The 26,227-nt window shown below is 50.6% G+C and overlaps 1 protein-coding gene across 4 annotated transcripts in view; it reads right to left on the bottom strand.

The window, feature by feature from the left end:
• EXOC6B (exocyst complex component 6B) overlaps positions 1 to 26,227 on the bottom strand; it is a 376,533-nt gene that overhangs the window by 17,439 nt on the left and 332,867 nt on the right. Inside the window, exon 26 of one of the 4 annotated variants that reach the window (XM_038134230.1) lies at positions 8,451 to 8,531. The exons of the other annotated variants lie outside the window; for them this stretch is intronic. Coding sequence (XP_037990158.1) covers positions 8,466 to 8,531 — 66 coding nt within the window. The 3' untranslated portion in view covers positions 8,451 to 8,465. Of the gene's footprint in view, positions 1 to 8,450; positions 8,532 to 26,227 lie in introns of those variants that run through there. 4 annotated transcript variants of the gene reach the window in all.

The raw sequence follows: 26,227 nt of genomic DNA, 5'->3' as shown, positions 1-26,227 counted from the left end.
TTAAACTGGGAGCCAGTTCCCAGCCCTGTCCCAGGTTCCCCTGGGAAGAACTTTCCCCCCCATTTCATGGAATCACGGAATCATTTAAGCTGGAAAAGACCTTTCACATCATCAAATCCAACCACCAGTTCTACCTCAAAAACCACTTCCTTTTCACCCCCCCTTGCAACGTCACCACCTCAAACTCCTCAAAAAACGTCCTTTTTATCCAAGCAGATGAGTTTTTCTGCCCCTCACCTCAAGCAGAGGGCGAGGGTGGCTGGAAGGTCCCTGCAGGAGGAGACCAGGCCGTGGCTGGGCTCCGCATCCCCCTCCAGATGGGAAGGAGAGCAGGGACAGTTTGTTCTGTCTGACGACAGCGTGGAATCTGGATGGAATCCTCCCGGCCAAGCCAGGAGCCCTGGAATGTGAATCCAAACTGACTCCAAACACGGTTTGCAAGCCCTGCCAGAGCTCCTGGAACCGGATCTAAGCCACCGTCGGCGTTCGCACGCTCGCGCCCGTGTCACAGGCATGGAATCGTGGAATGGTTTGGGTGGGGAGGGAGCTCAAAGCCCACCCAGATCCAACCCCATGGGCAGGGACACCTCCCACCATCCCAGCTGGCTCCAAGCCCCCGTGTCCAACCTGGCCTGGGACACTTCCAGGGATGGGGCTGTGAGTGCTGCACCTGGCCCAGCATCCCCCAACAGGGAATTGCCCCAAAAGCTCCTGACCTGCACTAAATTCCCATGGGAATGTGCCAGTTTTCCCAGGAAAAGGGACGGGATTTGGATGCACAAGAGCCGTCCCTTCATTGTGGTTTTCCAGTCCTTTAGGGGTGGCTACAGGAGGAGGAGGAGGAGGAGGAAGATCTCTCTTCACAAGGAGCCCTGTGGAGATGAGGAGCAAAGGCTCCAAGGTGCCACAGGAAAGGTTTGACCTCCACACAAGGAAGAAATTCCTTGGAGTGAGACCATCTTGCACTGGGACTTCCCCCGGATGTGGTGATCCCACTGCTGGAGGTTTTTGGGATGGACAGGACAGGGCTCCTTCCATCCATTCCTTCCCCACGCCAGGCTGGACCAGATGGGCCCTCAAGGTCCCTCCTTGTGTGGTTGTGTGATTCCATCCCAGGAAAAAAACCTCCCTCTGCTCCACCACCAGATTTCCTCCCAGGGACAAGGCAGAGCACCGAGATGGATTTGCTGGGATTGGATGGATTTGGATTCCACCACGATGGATGGGAGAGGACTTTCCTCTGCCAGCACCATCCCAGCAGATGAGACGGTGCCAGGGTTGATGGGAAGCATTCCATAAAGAACTAAACCTCTCCTGCAACAAAAGCCTAAATTAGGGAATCCAGTCCTTGTTTCTGCAAGCACACACAGCGGGGTTGAGGTGGGGCTAAGTCTTCCTCACAGTGGAATTCTGGGGACACTCAGATCCCCACGGGAGTGACAGTGATGCCTTGTGGTTACGGCCAAGCTTTGTGACGAGTTTTATGTCCCCAGGGCATGGAAAAGCATGAATTCAGTCAGGTTTGGTGTTTTCCCAGCTGGAAGCAGCATTCCTGCCCTGAACCCTGCTGAGGACCGCGTCCATGAGCTGGGTCACGTCCCTGAGTGCCCTCTCTGGTTTTCCACGGAAGAAGCAGGAAATATTTTCAGATCCAAGGTGAAAACAGCTCTCAAAAGCTCCATTGTCCCTCCTTATCCTCACAACCGCAGTCTGATCCTCTTCCCAGGCTTTTTACACCTGGCATGAACAACCTCTGACCCAACACCTTCCACAAACCAGCTTTGATTTGTACGAGATCACACCTCGAACTTCTAAACCTTGGAGGAATTTCCTCTAAAAAGCTCCTTTCCCTGACGGAACACCACAGCTCCACTGGAAAGGTGACAACGGGAGGCCACCCTTGTGTCCCACCTGGAGGATGGGACAAGATGCCCCAGTGGGATCAGAAAACAGCGGTGACGCCCGGTCCTGCTGGGAACTTCCATGAAAGACACAAAACTACGGAAAACCAGCGGCAATTTCCAGCTTGTCCACGTCCATAACCCATCCCACCACTGGTGGAGCAGCCCCTTCCACCATCCAGCAGGGAATTGTCACGGATTACAAAAAACCCAAGGAGCTTCCAGCAGCAGCAGCAGCCACGGACAAGCAGAGGCCAAATAATTTATTTTGGGGAGGTTTCAATTACGCCTCGTGGGAAAGGAATACTGAAAGAGAAAGAAATATTCCAACCCCTGGGAAGACGTGGGGTTTGGACAATAGCGTTCCCGAAAAGAAAAGGCACCGGGAATTGGAACATGATGTTTGTTGTCGAATTTGTGAAAGGCACGGAGGGGGAAATCGTGGCCTAAGTGAAAACAGGAGCGGATTTGTCGCTGGTTTCACTGGGAAGGAGGATTTGCTCTGGGAATTGGGTGTCCTTGGAGTGAGGGGTTGGAGAGCACCCGCAGGGAATTGGTGATGGACAAGGAAAGGGATCCACACATGGGGCACAGGGAAGGAAAATCTTAATTTAGGTGCTCCCCCTGGATTTCTGGGAATTACTACAGATCCAAGAGTCCTGCTTGGACCTCTCTGTGAGACACAACAGCCCCAAGTGACTCCTCCAGGTCTCCTGGGATGTCCCACCCAGGGATGTTCTCCTGGAGAGAGGAGAACCAATTCCAAGCTCCTCGCCTCACATTTAACTGAGCTGATCTTGCAAGTTAAAAGCAGCAAGTTTGTTTTTTTTTTCTTTTTCTATCTGCAAAAGTCAAACAGTTCCTGGAAAAAACATCCAACAAAACAGGAGAGGAATGTGGAAGGATTTATGGCAGCCAGGACAGTTTGTAACCAAGAGAGGTTTGAGACCAGCAAAACCCAAATCTGTCCAGTCTGGATTATTTTCAGCTTCACATTATTGCCTGTTTATAGGTTCTTGTATTCCTGATAGCCCAGATTTCCAGGGAAAGGGCTCCACAAAGCTTTTTTTTTTTTGCACTGAGAGATCTCCTGGTTTTCCAGCTGCAAGCATTCATGGTTTATTAGGAGGAAAACCTCTGGCTTTCCACCTCTGGCTTTCCACCTGCTTTGAAGCCACGCTGGAATTACACGCGGTTGACTTTTCTCCTCTTCCCGAAGAAATTTCTTCCAACGGTCTCGTTAAAAACTTTGCAGGATTTTACCTCAGAAAATTCGTGTTTCTGAGCACCAGGCTGAAGGAGCGGGGGAAGGGGCTTAGCCTGGAGAAAAGAAGGATCAGGAGGGACCTTGTGACAACTCCCTGACAAGAGGGGACAGCCAGGGGAGGATTTGGGATCTCACCCCAGGGAACGGCGACGGGAGGAGATGGAACGGCCTCAAGTTGTGCCAGGTTGGATATTGGGAAGATTCCTGCCTGGAAAGGGCTGTCCAGTGGGGATGCTGAGGATCAGCACCCCGTGTGACAGGGGTGACAGCCCTGGAAAGTCCCCCCAAGCTGCGCTCAAGGCCTGGCTTTAGTCACCCGCTGGATCCTTGCCCGCAGGGAAAGCTCCGCTAAATTCTAGGGGAATCCCGAGTTTCTCTCACCCATGGCACAGCCCTTGGAAAATAAAAACACACGAGGCCTGAAAATGATTTGGTGCGAAACCCCTGGGATTTCAACGTTTCGGGATCGAGCCGTTCCCAGCGATAACACCCGGACAGGGGGATTTTATGAACGGCACCGGGAACAAAAGCAAGCGGAGCTGCTGGACTTAGTGGCCAATTTGCACTCCTAAAAACAACCCCTTGGGCTCATCCCGTTCTCCAGGCAGGTTCAGGAGTTTGCAGGGAAGGCTGGGCCTGGAGCCGGGTGGATTCCCACCCTCCAGACCCTCTGATGGCACACACGGGGACAATACTGGGCGGGAGCCAGGAGGAATGAAAGAGCCTCGGAAGAGCGTTCCGCAGGGAATTCCACTATTGAATAACACTTGGCTTTTCCATTGAGCCACCACAAAGGGGGATTCATTCCCCAGGCAAAGATGGCTCCTGTAGCAGCATCCCCCCAGATCGGGTTCTGGTGGAGCTGCACCCAGCAAGGATGGGGCTGGATAAACCCTCCGGGATCAGCGTCCGGCACCGCAGGGGAGAAATCCGGGATGTGATGTTTGGAAAGCGCTCAGGGCGTCGATAATATTAATACACTTTATTTTTAATTATTTTATCTCAAATTAATGCCGCTATTTCTGATTTATTTCATGCTTTTTCTTCGTCCCGGGGCGGGCTAGCACCTTGCCCAGTCTCATGGTGCACAGCACTTGGAGCACTAAGTTCCTCCTGATTTTAGGATTAGAAATCAGCACCGTGTACCAACATTTTATAAAGGGAAAGGAACACACCATAATTTATGGCATATTTTCTTTGGAACACGCTTTTGGGATAACCTGAAAAAATCTCTGCAAGTGTGGGATATCTATATCTGTATCTATATCTATATCTATATCTATATCTATATCTATATCTATATCTATATCTATATCTATATCTGTATCTGTATCTGTATCTGTATCTGTATCTATATCTATATCTATATATCTATATCTGTATCTATATCTATATCTATATCTGTATCTATATTTGTGTATATACACACACGTGTAAATACTCCTGAGAGGCTGTTTTGAAGGTGTTCTGGGGAGGAGAAGGTGGATTTTGGAAAAGCTCCGTGGCTGGGAGTTGATGGCTCCGCGCTCAGGTATCCCATTAATACAGAATTCCTTTTCCACTGCTGCATTCCAGGTGTTCATGGCCTTCTGGGTTTCCCTGCCTCACCCACACGTCCAAATCAGTGGCTCCAAAGAAAACATCAGGGAATAACGTGGAAAATTCCAATATTTCAGCAGCAGAGGATCTTTTAGTCAGGGAAGAGTGGCCATGAGCACAGAAAAAGCACAAAACCCCTAACAAGAGGAAAAGGGGGTTTTCAGAGGGGAGAAATCAGGAGTTGTCCAAATAAACCTACAGGAAACATCTCCAGCGTTGTACAGTTGGGAAAAAAATCACCCCAAAAAGGGGGAAAAAATCACTTTAATGCCACTTTTCCAGGAGGGAGCATTCCCAACTGATTGACGGAGCAGCCGGAGAGCTGTGGGGCTGGGAGGGGCCAGCGCTGCCCACCAGCAGCAGCCCAGGCACCTGCAGGGAGCAGGTGACACCGAGCCACCTTTTGGGACAGACAGAGCCCAGCCAGTGCCACCAGCACCGGGCTGGGACAGCCAGACCCCCAGCCAGGGCATTGTCCCTTTGAGCCAGGAGCTGGGATGGGTGAGCAGCAAATCCTGTGGATTCCTCCTTTCCCTGGTGTCAAAGCCCCGGGAGATTTGTGCTGTTTGAGCCAAACTTCTCCTGATATCCCCAAAAAAACCACCGGCATCACGTCCCTGAGCCCCGCGGGGCCAAGCACTCCACGCTTCTCTTTCCTGTTGCCGCTCAGCTGATGCCAAATCCTCTGAGGAGCTGCAATTTTTTCTTGTGTTTACATGTCAAAAAAGGGGCTAAAAAAAAAAAAAAAAAGGAAAAAAAAAAAAAGGAGGTGACCTCTTGCTCACCCCAGGCAGGCTGTGAGGAGCCGCCGCTGCCTTCACCTCCGGCTGAACTTCCAGATTATCTCAGCCAAGATTCACCTTGCACTGAACTTGTACCCGGAGCACGGCACAGTCACGGAGCCCTGATTAAACATTGCAGCACCACGGGGCCATAAATTTATGCATTTAATGAGGATTAGCGGCACTTCCTCCCGCCCTCCTCGGGCTGGGGACCGATGGAAGCGCTCACCAGCACGGGTTGGACATGGAAAAGCTGGGAATCAGCAGGAGACGAAGCAGCTCCTGTGTGTGGAATACACGGCAAATCCAACCATGGAATGACCCACGGAGGGCTTGCACCGCTTCCCACCCAAAAAAAACCCAGGAGAAAAGCAGAAATGCTGTGGGACGCGGCGCTCCAGGAGCCCGTGGGTCCCTTGGCCCAGCAGGAAACCATCCGCAGGCCGTGGCCTCCTAAACTCTGGCTGCCCTCTTCCCACCGAGCGCCGCATCCCAGCGCCGTCCTCCCGTCTCTTTTCCAGGACGGACGCGTGACGGGAGGCAGCAGCGGCTGCTGCCTCCTCCTCCTCCTCCTCCTCCTGCTCCTGCTCCTGCTCCTGTCCCAGCCGCCACGGAGGGAACGGGAGAGCTCCGTGCTCGCCGACGCCGGCCGGGGTCACTCGGCCGCGCCAGGGGAGAACGTCTGGGCGGCGAAATGGATCCGCTCAAGTTCAAGTGCTTGGAATGCCTCCCTCTTTTTTTTTTTTTCCCCCTCTCTATTTTTTTTTTTTTTTTTTTTTTGGAGAAACTAAACTAATACATCCCTGCTTTTCCTGATAACTTCCTCCTTTCCCTCGGAGGTTTTGTTTAGCAGATCCATTGTTCTCGGCCAGCCTTGCCCTGGGGTCCAATTTGAGAGCGTTCTCGTTTTTCCCCCCTATGTAACCGATGCTTATTTCTTTAAGCTCCACTGTAAACACAAAGCACACGGCACGGCCCCGGCCCGGCGCTGCAGGAGGCAGCCTCAGCCCTGGGACTGCTCCTCCGTGGGGTTTTTTTATTGGAAACAAAAGGATTGGGTCTCCTTGCTCCAAGGAGTCAAACACCTGCGGGATGCAGGAACCCGCGGGTGGTCCGGCGGCTCCGTGGCCCTTTTCTGCTTGCAGAAATGGGGCTTTGCTAATTAAAGGCTTCTTGATTGTTCGTTAGCGGCAGGGGTTGAGGCAGCAGGACGCATTGGAGGTGGCCTGAAGGTCCTTGTGGTGCTCGGGGTGAAGGAGGAGCCACCAGAGTGTCCCCTGGGAGGGGTGGCACAGGGGGACAAATGTAAACTGAAATAGAAAATAAATCCTTGGAAGAGGCGAGAGCATCTTGGATGGTCCCAAGGACACACCAAGAGATGGAGATTTGGGAAGGGTGGGTGACAAGGCCACCACTGACTTCTGTCCCCAAGCGCCACATCCACAGGGCTTTGAAATCCCCGCAGGGATGGGGACTCCACACCTCCCTGGGCACTTCCAAGGCCTGGGCACCCTTTCCATGAGGAATGTCCCCAGTGCCCACCCTGAGGCTCCCCTGAGGCCGTTCCCTCTGCTCCTGTCCCTGTTCCCTGGAGCAGAGCCCGACCCCCCCGGCTGTCCCCTCCTGGCAGGAGCTGTGCAGAGCCACAAGGGCCCCCTGAGCCTCCTTTGCTCCAGGCTGAGCCCCTTCCCAGCTCCCTCGGGAACTCTGCAGCCCCTTCCCAGCTCCCTCGGGAACTCTGCAGCCCCTTCCCAGCTCCCTCGGGAACTCTGCAGCCCCTTCCCAGCTCCCTCGGGAACTCTGCAGCCCCTTCCCAGCTCCCTCAGGAACTTTGCAGCCCCCTCCCAGCTCCTGGAAGAGGTTTCCCAAAGTGGAAATGTCCCCAGGCCAGGCTTGGAGCACGCTGGGATAGGGAAGGTGAGGAATGGGGTGGAACCAGGTTCTTTAAGGTCCTTTCCCACTCAAGCCATTCCACGATTCTGCGCTGAAAGGGAAGGGTTTAACATTCCCACTCACTCCAGGTCTGCCTGGGAGCATGGCCAGCCTCCTTCCCCCTCCACAAACCTCCTCCTGCAGAGAAAGCCCCGAGTTTATCTGAACCTGTTCCCTTTTTGGTGGATCCAAACCATCTCAGGGACTTGGAATTTGCAGGGAACAAAAGCGTGGAGCCAGAAACTCCAGCGGAGAACGTGCCACGCTTTTGGCAACCTGGAATAAACTCCTGGATGACCCAAGTCTGGCTCCTAATTAATTACAAGCCCCAAATCCTGCAGGACACACATTCCTGGGATTAAAATGATGCTGAGCAGGAGCTGAGGCAGGATTTGATCCCGTGGCTGCATCCGCCAGACGGCCCCGGGCACGGGGAGCCCCGGCAGGATTTATGGATATTTGTTGGAGATAAAAGCAACCCAAGAACCTCTGGGAAACAAAAGCCAAGGCTTTTTCCTTGGAGTGTCACAGTAACCCCTGGACGGCCCCGCGCTCATTGTCACAGCCCTGGAAAGGTACAAACAAAGGGAACTTTGGGTGCCAAGAGCCGGAGCAGCCCGGAGAGGAGCGGCCCCGCGGCCGCCGAATTCCCCGTGCGGCCACTTCCAGGGCAGAAATCCCGGGAAGACAGGGCTTAGGATGTGCACCAGGAGCTGTCACCCCACCCCAAAGCGATTCCCAGGGGGAAAAGGGGAGTGGAGTCCTGGGATTGGGGGATTCGACACCGGGGCGGTGATGAGGGAAGAATAAAAAGTCCCTTTTGGGGTTAAAAATGCGCTTAAAGGATTCTAATGGGGCTGGAAAGGGAGGGTTTGGGGTGGGAGTGGTTGCCAAAAAATGGGATTGGATCCCAGAATTGCTGTCGTGGTTATGGAAAGGTTCCACAGGTGTTCCCCAAACCTGATGCTCCTCCTGCCCCAAAGATCAGCAGCGTCTCCAAGGAAGGTGTTTTCCAGAATTTTGGGGAATTGGAAAGGGGAGGAAACTGGTCTGGGGAGGTTGGAGTAAATGTGGAATGGGGGAAAAGGGGGGAAAATGGAAATAAAGGAAAAGGGGGAAAAGAAAGGAATAAAGAAAGGGAAAAGAAAGAAGGGAAAAGAAAGAAAAAGGAAAAAGAAAGAAGGGAAAGAAAGAAAAAATAAAGTAAAGAGGAAGAAGAGAAAAGAAAGGAAAAGGAAGGTAAAAGGTAGAAGAAAAGCGAGAAGAAAAAGGAAGAAGGAAAAAAGAAGGAAAACAAAAATTAAAAACCAAAATGAGAAGAAAGCAACAAGGAAATGAAAGACAGAGAAATGAAGGGGGAAAAAAGAAGGAAAGAGGGAAAGAGGAAAGGGGAAAAAAAGGGAAAACAAATGAAAAATTAAGAAAGGAAAGGAAAAAAAAAAAGACAGGAAATAAAAATAATAGTAATGAAAAAAAATCCAAAGAAATTTCATGTGGACAGAATTTCAGAGGAGGATTTGCCAAAGCAGATCCAAACTCATCCGTGGAACCCTCATCTGACACCGGAATTTGGGCACCAGAGTCTGGGATCTGCCACTGGGATTTGGGCACTGGAATCAGGGATCTGCCTCTGGGATTTGGGCACTGGAATCAGGGATCTGCCACTGGGATTTGGGCACTGGAATCAGGGATCTGCCTCTGGGATTTGGGCACTGGAATCAGGGATCTGCCACTGGGATTTGGGCACCAAATCAGGGATCTGCCACTGGGATTTGGGCACCAAATCAGGGATCTGCCATCTGGGATTTGGGCACTGGAATCAGGGATCTGACATCTGGATTTGGGCACCGAACTCCCGGTTCCAGGTCTGACAGAGCCACCAGCTCCCACCTCTTTCAGCCGCCAATGGACAAACACCCAAACCCAGCAAAGCCCCTCTGGGATTTGTCCAGCTCACGTGACCTCGGTGAATTCAGCCTACACCAAGCCCAGCTCAACTTTAAGCCCAGCCTAAGCACCCTGGCTGAGCCAAACCCCCTGCTCAGGGCATTTCCCACCCAAACCAAGCCCTGTGTGTTTCCATCGTGGTCCTGGGGCCTCGTTCCCCTCTTCCCAGCGCGTTTTCCTGGCAGGAAGGAGCAGCGGCCGGGCCAAGCCGTCTGCTGGCCCTTCCCTGAGCTCCAGCAGCGGTGTTGGAGACAAATAAATTTGTCTTTATTTACCCCAAAATGTGTTTATTTTCTCCTTCCCTTTTAATTTCATTATTGTTTGATAGGAACATAAAGCAGAAGCCCCGATCGATGCCAGAGGCTCCCAACCCAAGGGTTCCTTGGAAACTTCCTTGGGGTTGTCGGAACATTTCTGAGGGGTTATGAACTCCTTAAACAAACAGCTGAGGTCATTGTTAGTCACAAAAAGACAAAAAAAAAGAGAGAAAAAAAAAGTAATTATTTCAGGAAATAAAAAAAAGCAGGATTAAAGTTACAGCCAGAAGCTGCTCCCAGAGAAGCTGGGATGGGGGATGGCAGAATCCGCACTAAAAGCAGCAAGGAATCACGAGCCTGGCACTGGCTTCCCACTGGTTTGCCATTCCAAGCCACTCCCTCCGTGTTTTTGAGATGTCAAATCCTCATCAAATCCTTCTCCCAGGACTCAGAGATCCCAACCCCAATCCCAAGGGTCAGTGTCCAGGGAAGAGGAGCTTTTGGGGGTGATTCTGGTGGCATTTCAGCCTCTGGATGGGATGCCACAGGACAGGAGCAATTCCAGAGCTCCAGGAATGGAGTGGAATGGAATGGAATGGAATGGAATGGAATGGAATGGAATGGAATGGAATGGAATGGAATGGCAGGGAAAGGAAATAAGGAAAGGGGAAAATAAGGGAAAAGGGGAAAAAAGGGAAAAGGGAAAAGGGAAAAGGGAAAAGGGAAAGGGAAGGAAGGGAAGGAAGGGAAGGGAAGGGAAAAGGGAAGGGAAGGGAAGGGAAGGGAGGGAAGGGAAGGGAAGGGAAGGGAAGGGAAGGGAAGGGAAGGGAAGGGAAGGGAAGGGAAGGGAAGGGAAGGGAAGGGAAGGGAAGGAAAGGAAAGGAAAGGAAAGGAAAGGAAAGGAAAGGAAAGGAAAGGAAAGGAAAGGAAAGGAAAGGAAAGGAAAGGAAAGGAAAGGAAAGGAAAGGAAAGGAAAGGAAAGGAAAGGAAAGGAAAGGAAAGGAAAGGAAAGGATCCATCAAAGCCATTGGATGCAGGGGTGACCCTGTCAAAGGATACATGGATACAACACCTGGATATCCATAAATTCAGGCACAGGGAAGGAGTGGGATCTGAGCACATTGGAAAAGCAAAAGGAGGCCTCTTGTCCCACAGATTCACAGTCACAAGGAAGAGTCTGCCTGGCTGCCTCTACCCCAGCCCCTTCCCATCTCCTGATCCGTGTGGGATGGAATTCCATCCACCCCGGAGGCTCCCCTGGTTCCATTTCCAGTACCAGGGACACCACAATTCCCGGCGGGCAGGGGTGCTCCCACCCCTGGGTGAGCCTTTGGAGACCCTGGAAGTCTGCTGGGATCCGCTTCCCACCTCCAGCAGATCCAGCTGGGACATCCCAAATATCCAGTCCCAGGATAAATTGGATGCACGGAGCTTCCTGCACCCCTGAAAACTCCATGGAATGGAGAAATTCCTGTTCTGTCCTGCTGCTCATCCCTCCTGGCTGCTAACGAGGCTCTGTCCCAGCCTCATTTCTCATTCCTGCTTTCTCCTGCTTTTCTTCCAGCTTTGTGCCTCCCCTCTCTGTGTCTGATCCTCTTTTTTCCTTAAAAAAAAAAAAAAATCCCTGTTTTCTGCACGGCCCCAAAACCCCCTGAGCCTGCCCAGACAGAAACATGAATAAAATACAGAGGGAATTCAAAAAGAGAGGGAAAATTAAAAATAAATAAAAGCCAAGCAATCTCCTGGCAGGTGCTGAACTCTCCTTGTGCTCCAAGAGGAATTTTTCATGACATCCCATCACTTATTTAGGCTGTGGCTCCGTGACCTCCTGCATTTCCCTGCATTCCAACGAGGCATCAGCAGCTCCTCTGCCCGCCTAAATCCCAGCCCAGCCCTTGGCTGGGGAAAAAAATCCTCCAGGAAAGGCAGGAGATCAAGAATATTGAAAGAATTGATTGTACGATTGATCAACGGGAATGCCGAGCTTAGGAAAAATGCAAAGGAAAAGGGAAAATCCTTGTGGAGGAGATGCCAGTGGAAGTGGGAATCCAGTGGGTTTTGAATCCTCTGCTGGGTCAGATGCTGAAAGCAGCAGGGAAAAGTTGGGATGGGCAGGAGGGAAAAGCAAAGCTCCTTTAAAATGATGGAAAAGCGTCGGAAAAGATCCTTCAGACCACGGGGTCCAGCCATTCCCTGCAGCACTGCCAAGGCCACCAGCGCTCCACGTCCCAGTGCCGCATCCCCAGGGCTTTAGATCCCTCCAGGAATGGACATCCCATCACTTCATGGGCAGTGCCAGTGCCTGGCCACCCTTTCCGTGGAGGAATTTCCCAAATTCCAGCCTAAAGCTCCCCAGGACATCTTGAGGCCGTTTGTCCTTGCCGTGTCCCTTGTTCCCAGGAGCAGAACCTGATTCCCAGCTGGATTCACCTCCCTGGCATCCCAGAGAACCTCTCAGACCCCGGGATGGAGCTGCCCCGGGGGAGCCGAGCCCTGAAATGCTCCAGGAAATAAAGAGGAGCAAAACCAGCCCAGGGAATACAAACAGAAGAGGAAATAAAACCTGAGAAACAAAGAGGAGCAAAACCAGCCCAGGGAATACAAACAGAAGAGGAAATAAAACCTGAGAAACAAAGATGAGCAAATAAAACCCAGATCTGATCTCAGAGATGCTGAAAACCAGCAGCTTCATTAAGAAATAAATTAATTAGAGCCCATGGGAATTAAGGGTTTAGTGATTTCCAGAGTCATCCTGGGGGCTCCTAAAAGCCACCAAGTCCTGAGATAAAGAAGTGCTCAGTGAGCACCAAATGATAAATTATTGTGGTTTTATCCGAATTTATATCTTGTGATTGATCCCTGAACCAGGGATGGGCCAACCTTATCCCATCAGGAGGGGAACTCCCCTCCTGATGGATTCTCAGGGAGCAACGAGGCGTGAGCTTCTCTCCAGGGGCAGGGCTGGACTTCCCCTCCTCTCCAATTTCCATGGAACTGGGAGTAATTTAAGAACCCTCCACCCCTGGTGGGATTGCAGAGAGCTCCAGAAGTGCTGGGAGGAGCTGAGAGGGAAGAGCAGGGGCAAAGCTCCCAGGCCACGTGAGCCTGGGTGTCCATTTCCTTTGGAAAGGATTCGGCTGGACACGGGATTAAATGAGATTGGCTGTACTGCGTTATATGGAACAATTATATGGAACCTTACAGGGTTATACATAATATTAGATAATGCTGTTTGTGGGGTTTATTATCGTATAAACTGATTAGGCATTATGTATTTTATTACGTGGAACCATGGAATAATGGAATCATGGAATGGTTTGGGTTGGAAGGGACCTTAAATCCCATTCCATCCCACCCCATCAGGTGTCCCAGGGACACCTCCCACCGTCCCAGACGGATCCAGCCTGGCCTTGGGCACTGCCAGGGATCCAGGGGCAGCCCCAGCTGCTCTGGGAATTCCATCCCAGCCCCTGCCCACCCTCCCAGCCAGCAATTCCTTGCCAAGATCCCAGCCCAATCTCCCCTTTCCCAGTGGCAGCCATTCCCTGGCTCCTGGCCCTCTGTCCCTTGTCCCCAGCCCCTCTGCAGCTCTCCTGGAGCCCCTGCAGGCCCTGCCAGGGGCTCTGAGCTCTGCCTGGAGCCTTCCCTTCTCCAGGGGAGCATTCCCAGCTCTCCAGCCTGGCTCCAGAGCAGAGGGGCTCCAGCCCTGCAGCAGCTCCGGGGCCTCCTCTGGGCTCTCTCCAGCAGCTCCCCGTGCTCCTGCTGCTGGCCCCAGGGCTGGGGCAGCTCTGCCCGTGGGCTCTCACCTGAGGGGCACAGGGACACCATTCCCACCTTTCCTCTGCCATCACCCAGGGCTGGGCAGGGGGATCTGGGCTGGGCCATTCCAGCCTCATCCCAACACCCCGGATCCCTCTCCCAGGGCTGCTCCCAGTCCCTTCCCACACAGATTCCTGCAGGTTTAGGGAACTGGAATCCAGCTCGAGCAGGGAACTGAGAAGGTGCTGCTCAACCTGGACCTGTTGCCACAGCTGCTGCCTCAACCGCCGAGGAAGATTTATTGCAACAATTAGCAGTAATTAAAACCTAGGATCAGAAACTGGATGAATCCAACTTTTAATGCATTTTTTTTTTTTTAGGAACAACTCCCTTGAAATCAGCAGGGAAAAAAAAAAGGGCAAAATCCCTAATTCCTCTGAAAGAAGCCGCTCGGAACTGAGCAAGGCTGGAGTCAGGGCTAAGGACAAGGATCTGAGCCGTCCTTTGAGGTTTATGGAAGCTGAAGGCAAGGAATCTTCCCTGCTCCCTGCCAGGCTCCCGGAGGAGCCGGGAAGAGGGCCCGGCTCCCGTCTCCCGTTTCGCTGCCCCCCAAGGCCTGGGCTGGGAGTTTACAATTGAATTTTCTGCAGTGGGAGCGCGGAGCCCTTTGTGTACAGAACGCCTGATGGAAACGGCCTTTTTCAAATTAACCTGGAATTCGGGCAAAAGAGCCTCCATGTGTTTCTGTTTCATTAGGGAAGGACGTTTGGAAAGGGAAGAACGCTCGGGGAGGGCGGCGGGGCTGAGCCGGCCGGGACGCGGGGCGGGCGGGAAACCGGGATCCCCTGCCGCGAGCAGCGCCGGAATTCCTCTGGGAATGACTTTGGTCTTCATGGAATTCATAAACTCCTTCCATGCATCCAGCCCTCCCTCGTCCCCCTCGCTCCCGGCTGCCCATCCCGAGCCCTCGTGGTCCCAGAGTTGGATTTGGTGGCCTGGGAGGAGTTTCCCAACCGAGTGATTCCATGATTTTGAGAGGAAATGTGGGTCTGGTGGATGAGTCGCTCTTCCCGGCTCCTTCCTTTATGGATTAACTCCTCAGGAAAACAAAGCTTTCCTGGATATTTTTGATTTGGTTTAATACCTAAAAGGGTCGATTCTTTCCCTAAAATTCAGAAGGGAAGGGAAGGGAAGGGAAGGGAAGGGAAGGGAAGGGAAGGGAAGGGAAAAGGGAAAAGGGAAAAGGGAAAAGGGAAAAGGGAAAAGGGAAAAGGGAAAGGGAAAAGGGAAAAGGGAAAGGGAAAAGGGAAAGGGAAAAGGGAAAAGGGAAAGGGAAAAGGGGGGGAAAGGGGAAAGGGAAAAGGGAAAAGGGAAAGGGAAAAGGAAAAGGGAAAAGGGAAAAGGGAAAAGGGAAAAGGGAAAGGAATATGACCAGACCCCCACGGATGTCATTCCCATGACAGTGACGTTTCTCACCCCAGATATTGTAAAATATTGGGGAAAATATTGAAAAAAATATTGAAAAAGACTGAAAAAATATATAAAAATATTGGGAAACAAAAAGAAAATGAAAAAAATATTGTAAAATATTGAGGACTATTGAAATAATGCTGGAAAATATTAAAAATATTGAAACAGTATTAGAAAAAAGTAAAAATATTATAAAATATTGAAAAGCATTGAAAATACTGAAAAATATTGGAAAAAGTTTGGAAAACAGATTGAAAAAGATGCTCAGCAAATCCACTGCGCATCTTCAACAACCCAACCCTTCTCCAGCCCAGCTCCCTCTGCCTCTTGGAAACCACTTCCCTCCCTACTGTTTTTTGGGATTCACACTTATTATTCTTCCTCTCCTCTCCTTTGTTATCACTCTGCTCTCTCCCTCCAGGCTTTTCCTCAGCCCTGTTGCTTAATTTTTCTAATCCCTGCCCCTCGGAGGGAGGAAGCCGTCCTGTTTTCCTTGTTAATCAGGGATCTCTGGCGCAGGCCGCGAGGGAAGGCTCCAGGAGCGCGGAACGTTCCGGCTCAGCGCGCTCCACCTCAGCGGAGCCACCAGCACGCAGAGCCCACGGAGCCAGGCCCTCTTCCCTGGAATTACCTTCCAAAACAACCAAAAAAAGGTTTCCAATCCCCCCCACACCCCCCCCAAAAAAACGGGGGTTGGGTTTTTAGGAGCCGCCGAAATTCCTCAAAAGCGCCGGGTTGGATGTGAGGATGAGGATGAAGTTTGGAAGCTGGTGGGGCGGGGGAGGGAAAGGGGAATGGTGTTCCCAGCTGGATTTTGGACATCCATTGGAATGGGGTTGGGAAGGAAGTCCGTGAGCAGTGGCACCGGCCTGCCAGGATGGGATCATCCCACTCTCCTGAGATCCCACCTGGAATTCTGTGTCCAGGTCAGGTGTCCCCAGCACAGGAAGGACATGGAACTGCTGGAGAGAGCCCAGAGAAGGGTCAGGAAGAGTGGAGCCAGGCTGGAGAGCTGGGAATGCTCCCCTGGAGAAGGGAAGGCTCCAGGCAGAGCTCAGAGCCCCTGGCAGGGCCTGCAGGGGCTCCAGGAGAGCTGCAGAGGGACTGGGGACAAGGGACAGAGGGACAGGAGGCAGGGAATGGCTGCCACTGGGAAAGGGGAGATTGGGCTGGGATCTGGGCAAGGAATTGCTGGCTGGGAGGGTGGGCAGGGGCTGGGCTGGAATTCCCAGAGCAGCTGGGGCTGTCCCTGGATCCCTGGCACTGCCCAAGGCCAGGTTGGACATTGGGAGCACCCTGGGATAGTGGGAAGTGTTAATTAGGAGGCTTTCACATTCCCAGAGGTTTTCCCATCCTAAGCCTCCCAAGTTCAACCACCATCATCCATCCCCTCTTCCAGGACCACAATTACATTCCATCATTTTTTTTTTCCCCAGTTAATTCATACCTTCCCCACACTGGAGAAGAGCAAGCTTGAGTACTGGGCTCTCTACTGTTAAGGAATAAAATAATGGGAAAAAAAGGAAAATTCACCAAAAAATAATGAAACAAAAAAAGAAAAACTAATGAAAAAATGAAAAAAATTGAAAACTGCCGTTTCTGAAGGAAGAGGAGAGAAACAAGGGATGGGGATGGAGATGGAGAAGGAGAAGGGAAATATTTCCTACCAACCCTGCACTGAAATTGATGCACCACAGCCTGTAAACAGCCAAAATCAAAGTTTACTTTTACCTGTATCTATTTATTTCTATTTTCATCTAAATATCCATAAATCCCCTTATCTGTCCCTGCATCCATCCCAAATCCCTCCAAAATTTAGGCCCTTAAAAAAGGAGGAAAGACAAAATATCAGCATCCACGTGGAGACGGACAACTGAGGCACACAGATGTTCCTGGCTGACAATTCCACCCATTCCCCACCTGTGGGGCCTCAAATCACCCAGAACCTTCCTAAAATATTTCTTTTAAATCCCATTTAACCCTGTTAACTCCTCGGGAGCACCATTCCCATGGCCCGCTGAGAGACCCCAAAACTTGCAGCTGTTTTCCCCATGGAATGCTGAGAGACAATCCCAACTTTTTGAAGTTTGGATCCAAATCCTGCAAAATTTGGGTTCTTTACAAGGACGGCAACAGCCAACCCCATCCCAGGGGAGCTTCCCTGCAGCTCCGTTCAACAATTCCCTCCTCACCTCCTCCCCCAGACACCTCCCTCCTCTGCAGCCTTCCCAGCAATTCCCAACTCAACTGCTCATTCCTCACCCTTCCCAGCCATTCCAAACTCGCCATTCCAAAGCCTTCCCAGCCATTCCAAACTCGCCATTCCAAAGCCTTTCCAGGCATTCCCAACTCTCCATTCCAAAGCCTTCCCAGCCATTCCAAACTCCATTCCTCACCATTCCCAGCCATTCCAAACTCGCCATTCCAAAGCCTTCCCAGCCATTTCAAACTCGCCATTCCTCACCCTTCCCAGCTATTCCCAACTCGCCATTCTAAAGTCTTCCGAGCCATTCCAAACTCCATTCCTCACCATTCCCAGCCATTCCCAACTCCCAATTACAAAGCCTTTCCAGGCATTCCCAACTCTCCATTCCTCACTCTTCCAAGCCATTCCCAACTCCCAATTCCAAAGCCTTCCCAGCCATTCCCAACTCCCCATTCCTCACTCCTCCCAACCATTCCCAACTCCCATTCCTCACTCTTCCCAGCTATTCCCAACTCCCCATTCCTCAGCCTTCCCAGCTATTCTAAACTCCATTCCTCACCATTCCCAGCCATTCCCAACTCGCCATTCCAAAGCCTTTCCAGCCATTCCCAAAATCCCTATTCTTCAGCCTTCCCAGCCATTCCAAACTCCATTCCTCACCCCTCCCATTCCCAACTCCCAGTTCCAAAGCCTTTCCAGGCATTCCCAACTCGCCATTCCTCACCCTTCCCAGCCATTCCAAACTCCGTTCCTCACCCTTCCCAGCCATTCCCAGCTCCCCATTCTTCACCCTTCCCAGCCATTCCCAACTCGCCATTCCAAAGCCTTCCCAGCCATTCCCAAAATCCCTGTTCTTCAGCCTTCCCAGCCATTCCTCACTCTTCCCAGCCATTCCCAACTCGCCATTCCTGGAAACCCATCTTGATTTAACGACCCCTTTGGCCCAGCAGATTTTGCTGGGATTCAAACCCAATATTTTCATCAAACCTACTATTTTTATCAAACCCGATATTTTTATCAAACCAAATATTTTCATAAAATCCAATATTTTTATCAAACCCAATATTTTTATCAAACCCGATTTTTTTATCAAACCAAATATTTTCATCAAATCCAATATTTTTATCAAACCCGATTCTTTTATCAAACCCGATATTTCTATCCCCGTCTCAGATTTTCCTCCGAGTTCATTCCCCAACTCCCCAGCCCCGAAGGGACGTTCCCAAGATAACTCCAGACCCGGATCCATTAGCCCGGCGCCGAACCTGCATCCCAGAATCTGACGGGATGCAGGATTTCTGCACTCGTTAATTGGGTAATTTTAATTATTAGTAATTAATGGAGATGGCTCCTCCTCAGGATGAGGCCCCGAGGTTGAGGAGGTTCCAAGAGCTTCCCGGATGGAAGTGCCACCATCCGGCACCGGCTCAACCAACGGGCGGAGCCCGGAGCGTTGTCACCACGCAACAGCTCCAGGAAATGGTTCCAGTCCAACCAGCAGGCCCAGGAGAAATTTAAAAATTTAAACAGAACAAGGTCAAGGAGAAAGTAAAAAAATTAAAATTGAACCAGGCCAAGGAGAAATTAAAAAATTAAAATTAAGTCAGACCAAGGAGAAATTTAAAAATTAAAATAAACTCAGGCCAAAGAGAAATTTAAAAAGTAAAACAGAACAAGGTCAAGGAGAAACTAAAAAATTAAAGCATAACAAGGTCAAGGAGAAATAAAAAAAAAATTAAAATAAAATCAGGCCAAGGAGAAATTTAAATATTAAAATAGAATCAGGCCAAGGAGAAATTAAAAAAGTAAAACAGAACAAGGTCAAGGAGAAACTAAAAAATTAAAGTAGAACAAGGTCAAGGAGAAATAAAAAAATTAAAATAAAATCAGTCCAAGGAGAAACTAAAAAATTAAAGTAGAACAAGGTCAAGGAGAAATAAAAAAATATTAAAATAAAATCAGGCCAAGGAGAAATTAAAAAAGTAAAACAGAACAAGGTCGAGGAGAAACTAAAAAATTAAAGTAGAACAAGGTCAAGGAGAAATTAAAAAATTAAAATAAAATCAGGCCAAGGAGAAATTAAAAATTAAAACAGAAAAAGGTCAAAGAGAAACTAAAAAATTTAAATAGAACAAGGCCAAGGAGAAACTAAAAATTAAAGTAGAACCAGGACAAGGAGAAATTAAAAAATTAAAATAGAACAAAGTGAAGGAGAAACTAAAAAAATTAAAACAGAATGAGGTCAAGGAGAAATTAAGAAATTAAAATAAAATCAGGCCAAGGAGAAATTAAAAAATTAAAACAGAAAGAGGTAAAGGAGAAATTAAAAAATTAAAATAGAACCAGGCCAAGGAGAAATTTAAAAATAAAACCAGAGCAAAGTAAAGGACAAATTACAAAAACATAACCAGGTCCATGCTGGTGGAGCTCCCACTGACAGCAGGGAGCTGCAGACCTCGGGATTCAGCTCCATGTGGAGGTGAAGACCAGATCACCTGGGGTTAAAACACTGGGGACCCCCTCCAGAAACCAGGGTTGGAGTTAATTTCCTGCCCATCCTGGATCAGAGACCCACCCGGGAGGACTCTCAGCCTGGCCCGCGCACGGCTGGGCGCTCCCGTGCCCCCTCCGCTCTCCCCGCTCCAGAGCCTCTGGAATACAAATGACTTTCGCAGCAGAGATGGAAACCCGATCATTAAGCTGAGATAACTGAGCCGAGCCCCCGCCGGGGCCGAGCCCAAAGCCAAGATCAATGTTGTGAGGAGGCCGAGCTGTCGTTTAATCGATATCCGCGCGCAGCCCATTATCCCGCAATCCCGGCTGCTCCTGGGAATCCTCCAGCCCGTCCCCTCCAGCCGGGTGACGTTCGAGGTGAGCGCTGAAGGGTGGAAGTGTTTAATTTCGGGCACTTCCCGGGACAATCGCAGCCATGGGAGATCTCCCAGATAAGTTTCACTCCCCACCATCCTTCTGGGAGAGTTTCTTTTCCCCCCCTTTTTTGCCGTCCACCAGGACAAAGGGGCCTTTATGGCGTTTTTTAGCCAGAGTGTTTATTTAGTGCATATTGTGGCCCAGCCGCTGTTGGAATATCATCCATTTCCCTCCCCGGGGAGATATTCCAAGGAGCAGCGAGGAATCAACTTTAAACAAAAAGGCCATCTAAATATACAAACCGAGGAGAACAATGGCAGCATTAATTATAGCCCGGGCAGGAGGGGATCCAGGGGGAATTCAGGGCCAGGGAAGTTCTTTCTGCACGATTTGTTTCCCTCTCCGGGCGCTCGGAGAGCGGAGCCGTGGCCGGGGATGGAGAGGGAACGTGAGGATGGAGGGACAGGGAAGTGTCCAACGAACCGAGACCCAGACAGAACAAAAGCAGCAGGAGAAGAGAAGCCATGGGGTTCGGAAGTTGGAAAAGAGGATCAGGAACCAGCTCCGGCTTGGATGGGGCAAGGAACCGACAGCAAAGGCAGGGATGTGTCCCACAGCTCTGGAGAAAAGGGGTTTAGAACTTCCTGAAGTCCTTTCTGTGGGGGATAATGTGGAATTATGGAATGGTTTGGGTGGGAAGAGACCTTAAAGCCCATCCAATTCCACCCCATCCATGGGCAGGGACACCTCCCACTGTCCCAGGTGGATCCAGCCTGGCCTTGGGCACTGCCAGGGATCCAGGGGCAGCCCCAGCTGCTCTGGATAACCACTGGGGTTCCTGATGTGTTTTCCAACCTTGAGGATTCTGGGATTGTCTCCCCAGGGAACACGTTCTGGTTGGTCAAAAAACGTGGGAATGTTTGTGTGGGAATGAAGGATTTGGGGAGCACAAAGGAAAACCTGGAACTCTGAGTTCAGGATATTAAATCTGACACTCAAATGAAAAAAAAAAATGGACTTAGAGGGAAAAATTAGGAGAGTCTGCTGAGAAATGGTAGAAGTAAGGGAAAAGGGGAATTACGGAGTCATGGAAATACTGGGTTGGAAGGGAACCTTAGAAATGATCCAGTGCCACCCCATCCAAGGGTAGGGACACCTCGCACTGCCCCAGGTGGATCCAAGCCCCAGTGTCCAGCCTGGCCTTGGGCACTGCCAGGGATCCAGGGGCACCCATGGCAAATCTGGGAACCCAATCCCACTGTTTGACCACCCTCACCCCCACTCCAGGGAGGAGCAGGGAATTCCTGCTGGAATTAAAACCAGTTAATGCCGTGACAGCTCTGGCGGCAGCTGGGACAGACGATGCCACCACTCTGGGCATTTTCCGAAGACCAGGGTGGCCAAGGATTGTCACCTTGTGATGGCACAAGTGGCACGGTGAGGAACATCTTCCATCAGAGGGATCTCCCTGCACCCCTCGTATCCCTGCTGGGGTTGGGTTGGGTACTCAGCCATTCCCAGGGCTTTGAATTCCAGGGGAAAAGCAAAACGTGCCTCTTTCCCAGCACTTGGAAGAGGAGCTCATCCAGCACCAACCAAGCTCAAGGCATCAGGTCCATAAAATCTTACAAGGGGCCACCAAAAGGTACCAGGCTCTCTTTTTGATTTTTTTAAAGAAATCTTGCTAAAACAACCGAAAAATCCTCTTTTGATTTAAAAAAAAAGAAACCAACTTGCTAAAACAACTGAAAAATCCTCTTTTGACTTAAAAAAAAAAAAAACAAATCTTGCTAAAAGATCTGAAAAATCCTCTTTCCATACAAAACATCCTCCTTGAAGCAGGGCAAAACGGGATTATTGAAGGAAATCCCAAGGATTTGGCCCTAACGGAGATAGAGTCAGAGAATTTTGGAATCATTGAGGTCAGAAACGACTTTAAGACCGTCGAGATCCCCAGCACTGCCAATCCCACCATCAAACCACATTCCCACGCGCCACATCCACAGGGATTTTGAATCCACCACTGCCCCGGGCTGGAGAACCTTTTTCACGGAGACATTTCCCCTAAAACCAAAACCCAGCACAGAATGAATACATTTGCACCCTTGCAGGGAGACGTGGAGACCTTGGGTCCCAGCTCCTGCTGAGGAAGCCCCGCCAGGTGGATCCGAGTCTCAATCCAGGAGCTTTTGTGGCAAGGTGGCCTCAGGGAACCCCCATGGAGCATCCCACGGGATCACCGGGATGTGACCACTCACCTGCTCCACCAACAATCCACCCACAGCTCCCAAAATAATGGAGAAAATCCATATTTAAACATCAATTTCCAGGAAAACTTCGCCCCAAACCTCTCCAATGCACAGATAAGGATTGGAAATACGTGTTTTCTGTGGATTTTTAAGGATAAACCACAAAACCCTGGATTTCTTGACAGTTTATTATCAGAGCCCTCAACTTGGGGCAAATCTCTCCAACCCTGCTTTAGTTTTCTGGAACATTTAGGAATATATAAAAACTGGGAATTCTGCAGCAGAAAACTTGAATAACTATATATAAACAAATCTCTCCCTTCTCCTCAGTTCTGGAAATGGATTTTTTGAAGAATCATCAAACACTGCTTTAGGGCACAAATCACCCTTCCAGAGATGGTTTTTTTTCCCCTGGAAAGTTTCTTGGTTTTCCCCTGGAGATTTTCTCGCGCCTCAGAGCAGTATCAGGGTGCCAGGCCTGCCCTGAGACACCCAGTGCTGGGACAACCCAAAATGGCCACGGAGCAAATTCCAGCTCAGTTTTCCAGCTCCTTCCCCCTCACGGATACAAACCGGTGGTGGTTGATGCTTCCCTTTGATTCATGGAATCCTAGAATGGGAACTTCAAGCTGGCTCCGTGGCAAGCATGAAACTCTTCCTCTGGAGGCTCTCACCTCGGCATTCCTAATTTTATTCTCATCCTCACTTCCCTAAATATCCCTTTCCCCTTGTTTTTTCGACTAAGAACATCTGGGCCGTGCTGCTCTGCTGTGCCTGAGCCGTCACTTTTCTTCCCCCTTTTTCTCCTTCCCCCCTTTTTTCCTTCCCCTCCCTTTTACTTCTTTCCCCCATTTTTATCTCCCTTTTTTCCTTCCCTTTTTTCCCTGGATTTATCCCAGCCCCATTCCCATTTTTCAGCCTCTTTTCCCCTCTGCCTGACCTCACCTGCTTCACTTTTTTAGAATTTTTTTTCCCCTCCCTTTTGTCTGGGAGGCCAAAATTTCTGTCAGCAAAGCTTCGGGGCCAGGCGGAGCTCAGGGCCACCACTCCCGTTCAACAGCAGGGTGCCCAGAACCAAACCCCAAACCCCGACCCCAACCCTACAGCAGCTTTAAAACCCCGAAAACCCAAACCCCGCCCAGCAAAACCCAGTTTATCGACGCCTGCAAGGCTGAGTTCCGTGATCCACGGAGCCTGGAGCACCTCATCCGCTGGATATTTCTGTGGTGCTTTAATTGCAGGAACAAAACCAACTTTTTCCAAGGCCAGCACATGTGGGATTTGGAAATCCTGACAATGGGGGCTCTCGGCATCATAAATTCCACTTGTCCCCGTCCCGGAGCCAAAGGAACACGTGGAGCAAAGCTCCTGCTGGCAGCTCCCTCCCAGGGGTGACCAGGATTGGGAAAGAGGCAGGCGTTTGTTTAGAGGGAAAAACACAGGGGTTTAGAGGGGAAAAATACAGGGATTTGTAGGGACAAATATGAGGATTTATAGGGACAAATATGAGGATTTATAGAGAAAAACACAGGGATGTGGTTTGTGCGCTGCCTCGGGTACCCTGGGCAAAAAGGTGCCAAACATCTGCCTGGGTCAGAGGAACAGGGGATGATTTGGGATGGCAGCGAACTTCAAGATCATCCCATTTTTCCCTTTTCTCCCCTTCTTTTTTCCTCCCTGCTTTGTTTTTTGGTTTTTTCCCCCCTTTTTGGGGGAGGTCTTTTTCATCACCTGCATTCTATTTTCTTTTTTCCTTTTTACCTTGACTTTCCTTTCCCCCCCTCGCTTTTTTCCGTCCCTTTTTTCTTCCTTTCATTTTTCCTTTTTTTTTCCTTTTTCCCTTTTTTCTATTTTCCCCCCTCTTGTCTTGCTTTGCTCCTTTTTTCTTCCCCCTTTTTTTTTCCTTCCCTCCTTTTTTCCTTCTCCTCCCTTTTTCTTCTTTCCCCCATTTTTATCTCCCTTTTTTCCTTCCATTTTTTTCCCTTTTCCCACCCCCCTTTCTCATTCCCCTCCATTCCCCCTTTTCCTTTCCCCTCCCCTTTTTCATTTCCCCCATTTTTATCCTTTCCCCCCCTTTCTTTCCCCTTTTCATTCTACCCTTTTTTCATTTCCCCCTCTTTTCCTTTTCCTCCCCTCACCCATTTCCTCATTTTTCTCTCCCTTTTCCCATTTTTTTCCCCATTTTTCTCCTTTTTCCCCCTTTTCTTTTTCCCAGGGACAACACAGGGCAATCCCTGCCGCCAAGGGCATTACCACGGAGCAGGAATAATTCCCAAAAAAAGATTCCTGGGTGCTTCCAACCCCCTCCCTGTGGCTTAATGACGTTTGCAGCTCATTAATACTAATTAATACTACAGTTGCTCTCCTGCCCCACATTCCCCTTTTCCATCCATTTTTTACTTCATTCCCCCCCTTTCCAAACCCGTGGTGGGAGCACGACGCTCTGGGACGCCCATCAATAATTTTGCAGGGTTTCTCATTCCCAAAAAATTGGTTATTTGGGGGAAAAATAAATGTAATTCCACTCAGGAGCAGGGAGGGTTATTAATATTGCAAGGTACGAGAGGTGGGAGCACGTGAAGCCAAACTCCTCCAGAGCCCGAACAGCTGCGGCGCTCCGGAGGGATAAATCATCCCAAAACGGGATCAAAACAACGCGTCTCCATATTTCTGAGTCAAAAAAAAAATCACCTGTACTCGGCTGTGTCATCAATTCCATCGAGGAATTCCACTGGAAGAGCGGGAAGGGGGCAGGGAACCAAGGAACCCTTTCACGGCCACGTGGCGCCTTGAGTTTGCCACATCCGTCCTCATCCTCACCCTCATCATCCTCATCCTCGTCTACCTGACAGGTTTCACTGGATTTGGGAATTCCCAAGGCACCAGAAAACCCCGGGAAAGTGGGAAAAGCTGTGTTTTTCTGAGGGAACACCGGGAGTTCCCATGTTGGCCCGCGGATCTCCGCGGGTGACGAGCGCTCCGAGGAATCTCCGCGCCGCCACCCTGGATCCGTGACCACGCTGTCCCCCGGCCTTCCCGAAAGGAAACACATCACAAGACTGGGTTTTCCAGCAGCATTCCCGGCTCCTCTTCCCAAGCCAAGGGGTCCCAGGCTCCCTTTGATCTGCTGAGCTCTCCAAACCCGGCAGCGAGAGGAACGGAGTCAGTAATTGATGGAGGTTTGCTGGCAAGAGGCTTGGCTGTCTGAGTTACCTTTCCCAGACCCCTCAGAAGTCATCCAGAGACTCCAATCCATTGTTTTTGCCTTAAAAAAATCTCTGGGATGAGCCTTCAAGTGAACCAAATCCATGAGCCGGGGTTTGCTTGCTGCCATTGATGGGAAATCAGAGCAAGGAGAGGACAGCGGGGAGCACTGCTGGTCCCGAGGCAGAGCTGACCAACCAAAAACATCCATGGAATGGAAAATTCCCATGGAGCCAGGCTGGAGAGCTGGGAATGCTCCCCTGGAGAAGGGAAAAATCCAGGGAATGCTCAGAGTCCCTGCAGGGGCTCCAGGAGAGCTGCAGAGGGACTGGGGACAAGGGACAGAGGGACAGGAGCCAGGGAATGGCTGCCACTGGGAAAGGGGAGATTGGGCTGGGATCTGGGCAAGGAATTGCTGGCTGGGAGGGTGGGCAGGGGCTGGGCTGGAATTCCCAGAGCAGCTGGGGCTGCCTCTGGATCCCTGGCAGTGCCCAAGGCCAGGCTGGATCCACCTGGGGTTTGGATCCACCTGGGACAGTGGGAGGTGTCCCTGCCCATGGAATGGGGTGGGAATTGGATGGGCTTTAAGGCCCCTTCCCACCCAACCCATCCCATGACTCCATGATAAAAGCTGGCAAAGAGGGGCAATTTTGGGGTTTGCAAGGTGTCCTCGAGTGTTTCCAGGTGGAAACTGAGGCTCTCTGGCTCAAGATGTGTCACTGAAAGGCGCAACAGCCCCGAGATGGCATCGCCTTCGGCTGGGTTCTGAACTTTGCACTATTG

Source organism: Motacilla alba, chromosome 4 (genome assembly GCF_015832195.1).
Source record: "Motacilla alba alba isolate MOTALB_02 chromosome 4, Motacilla_alba_V1.0_pri, whole genome shotgun sequence".
Lineage (NCBI taxonomy): Eukaryota > Metazoa > Chordata > Aves > Passeriformes > Motacillidae > Motacilla > Motacilla alba.
Note: the sequence above shows the minus strand (reverse complement) of the source record. Positions and strands in the feature narration are given on the sequence as shown.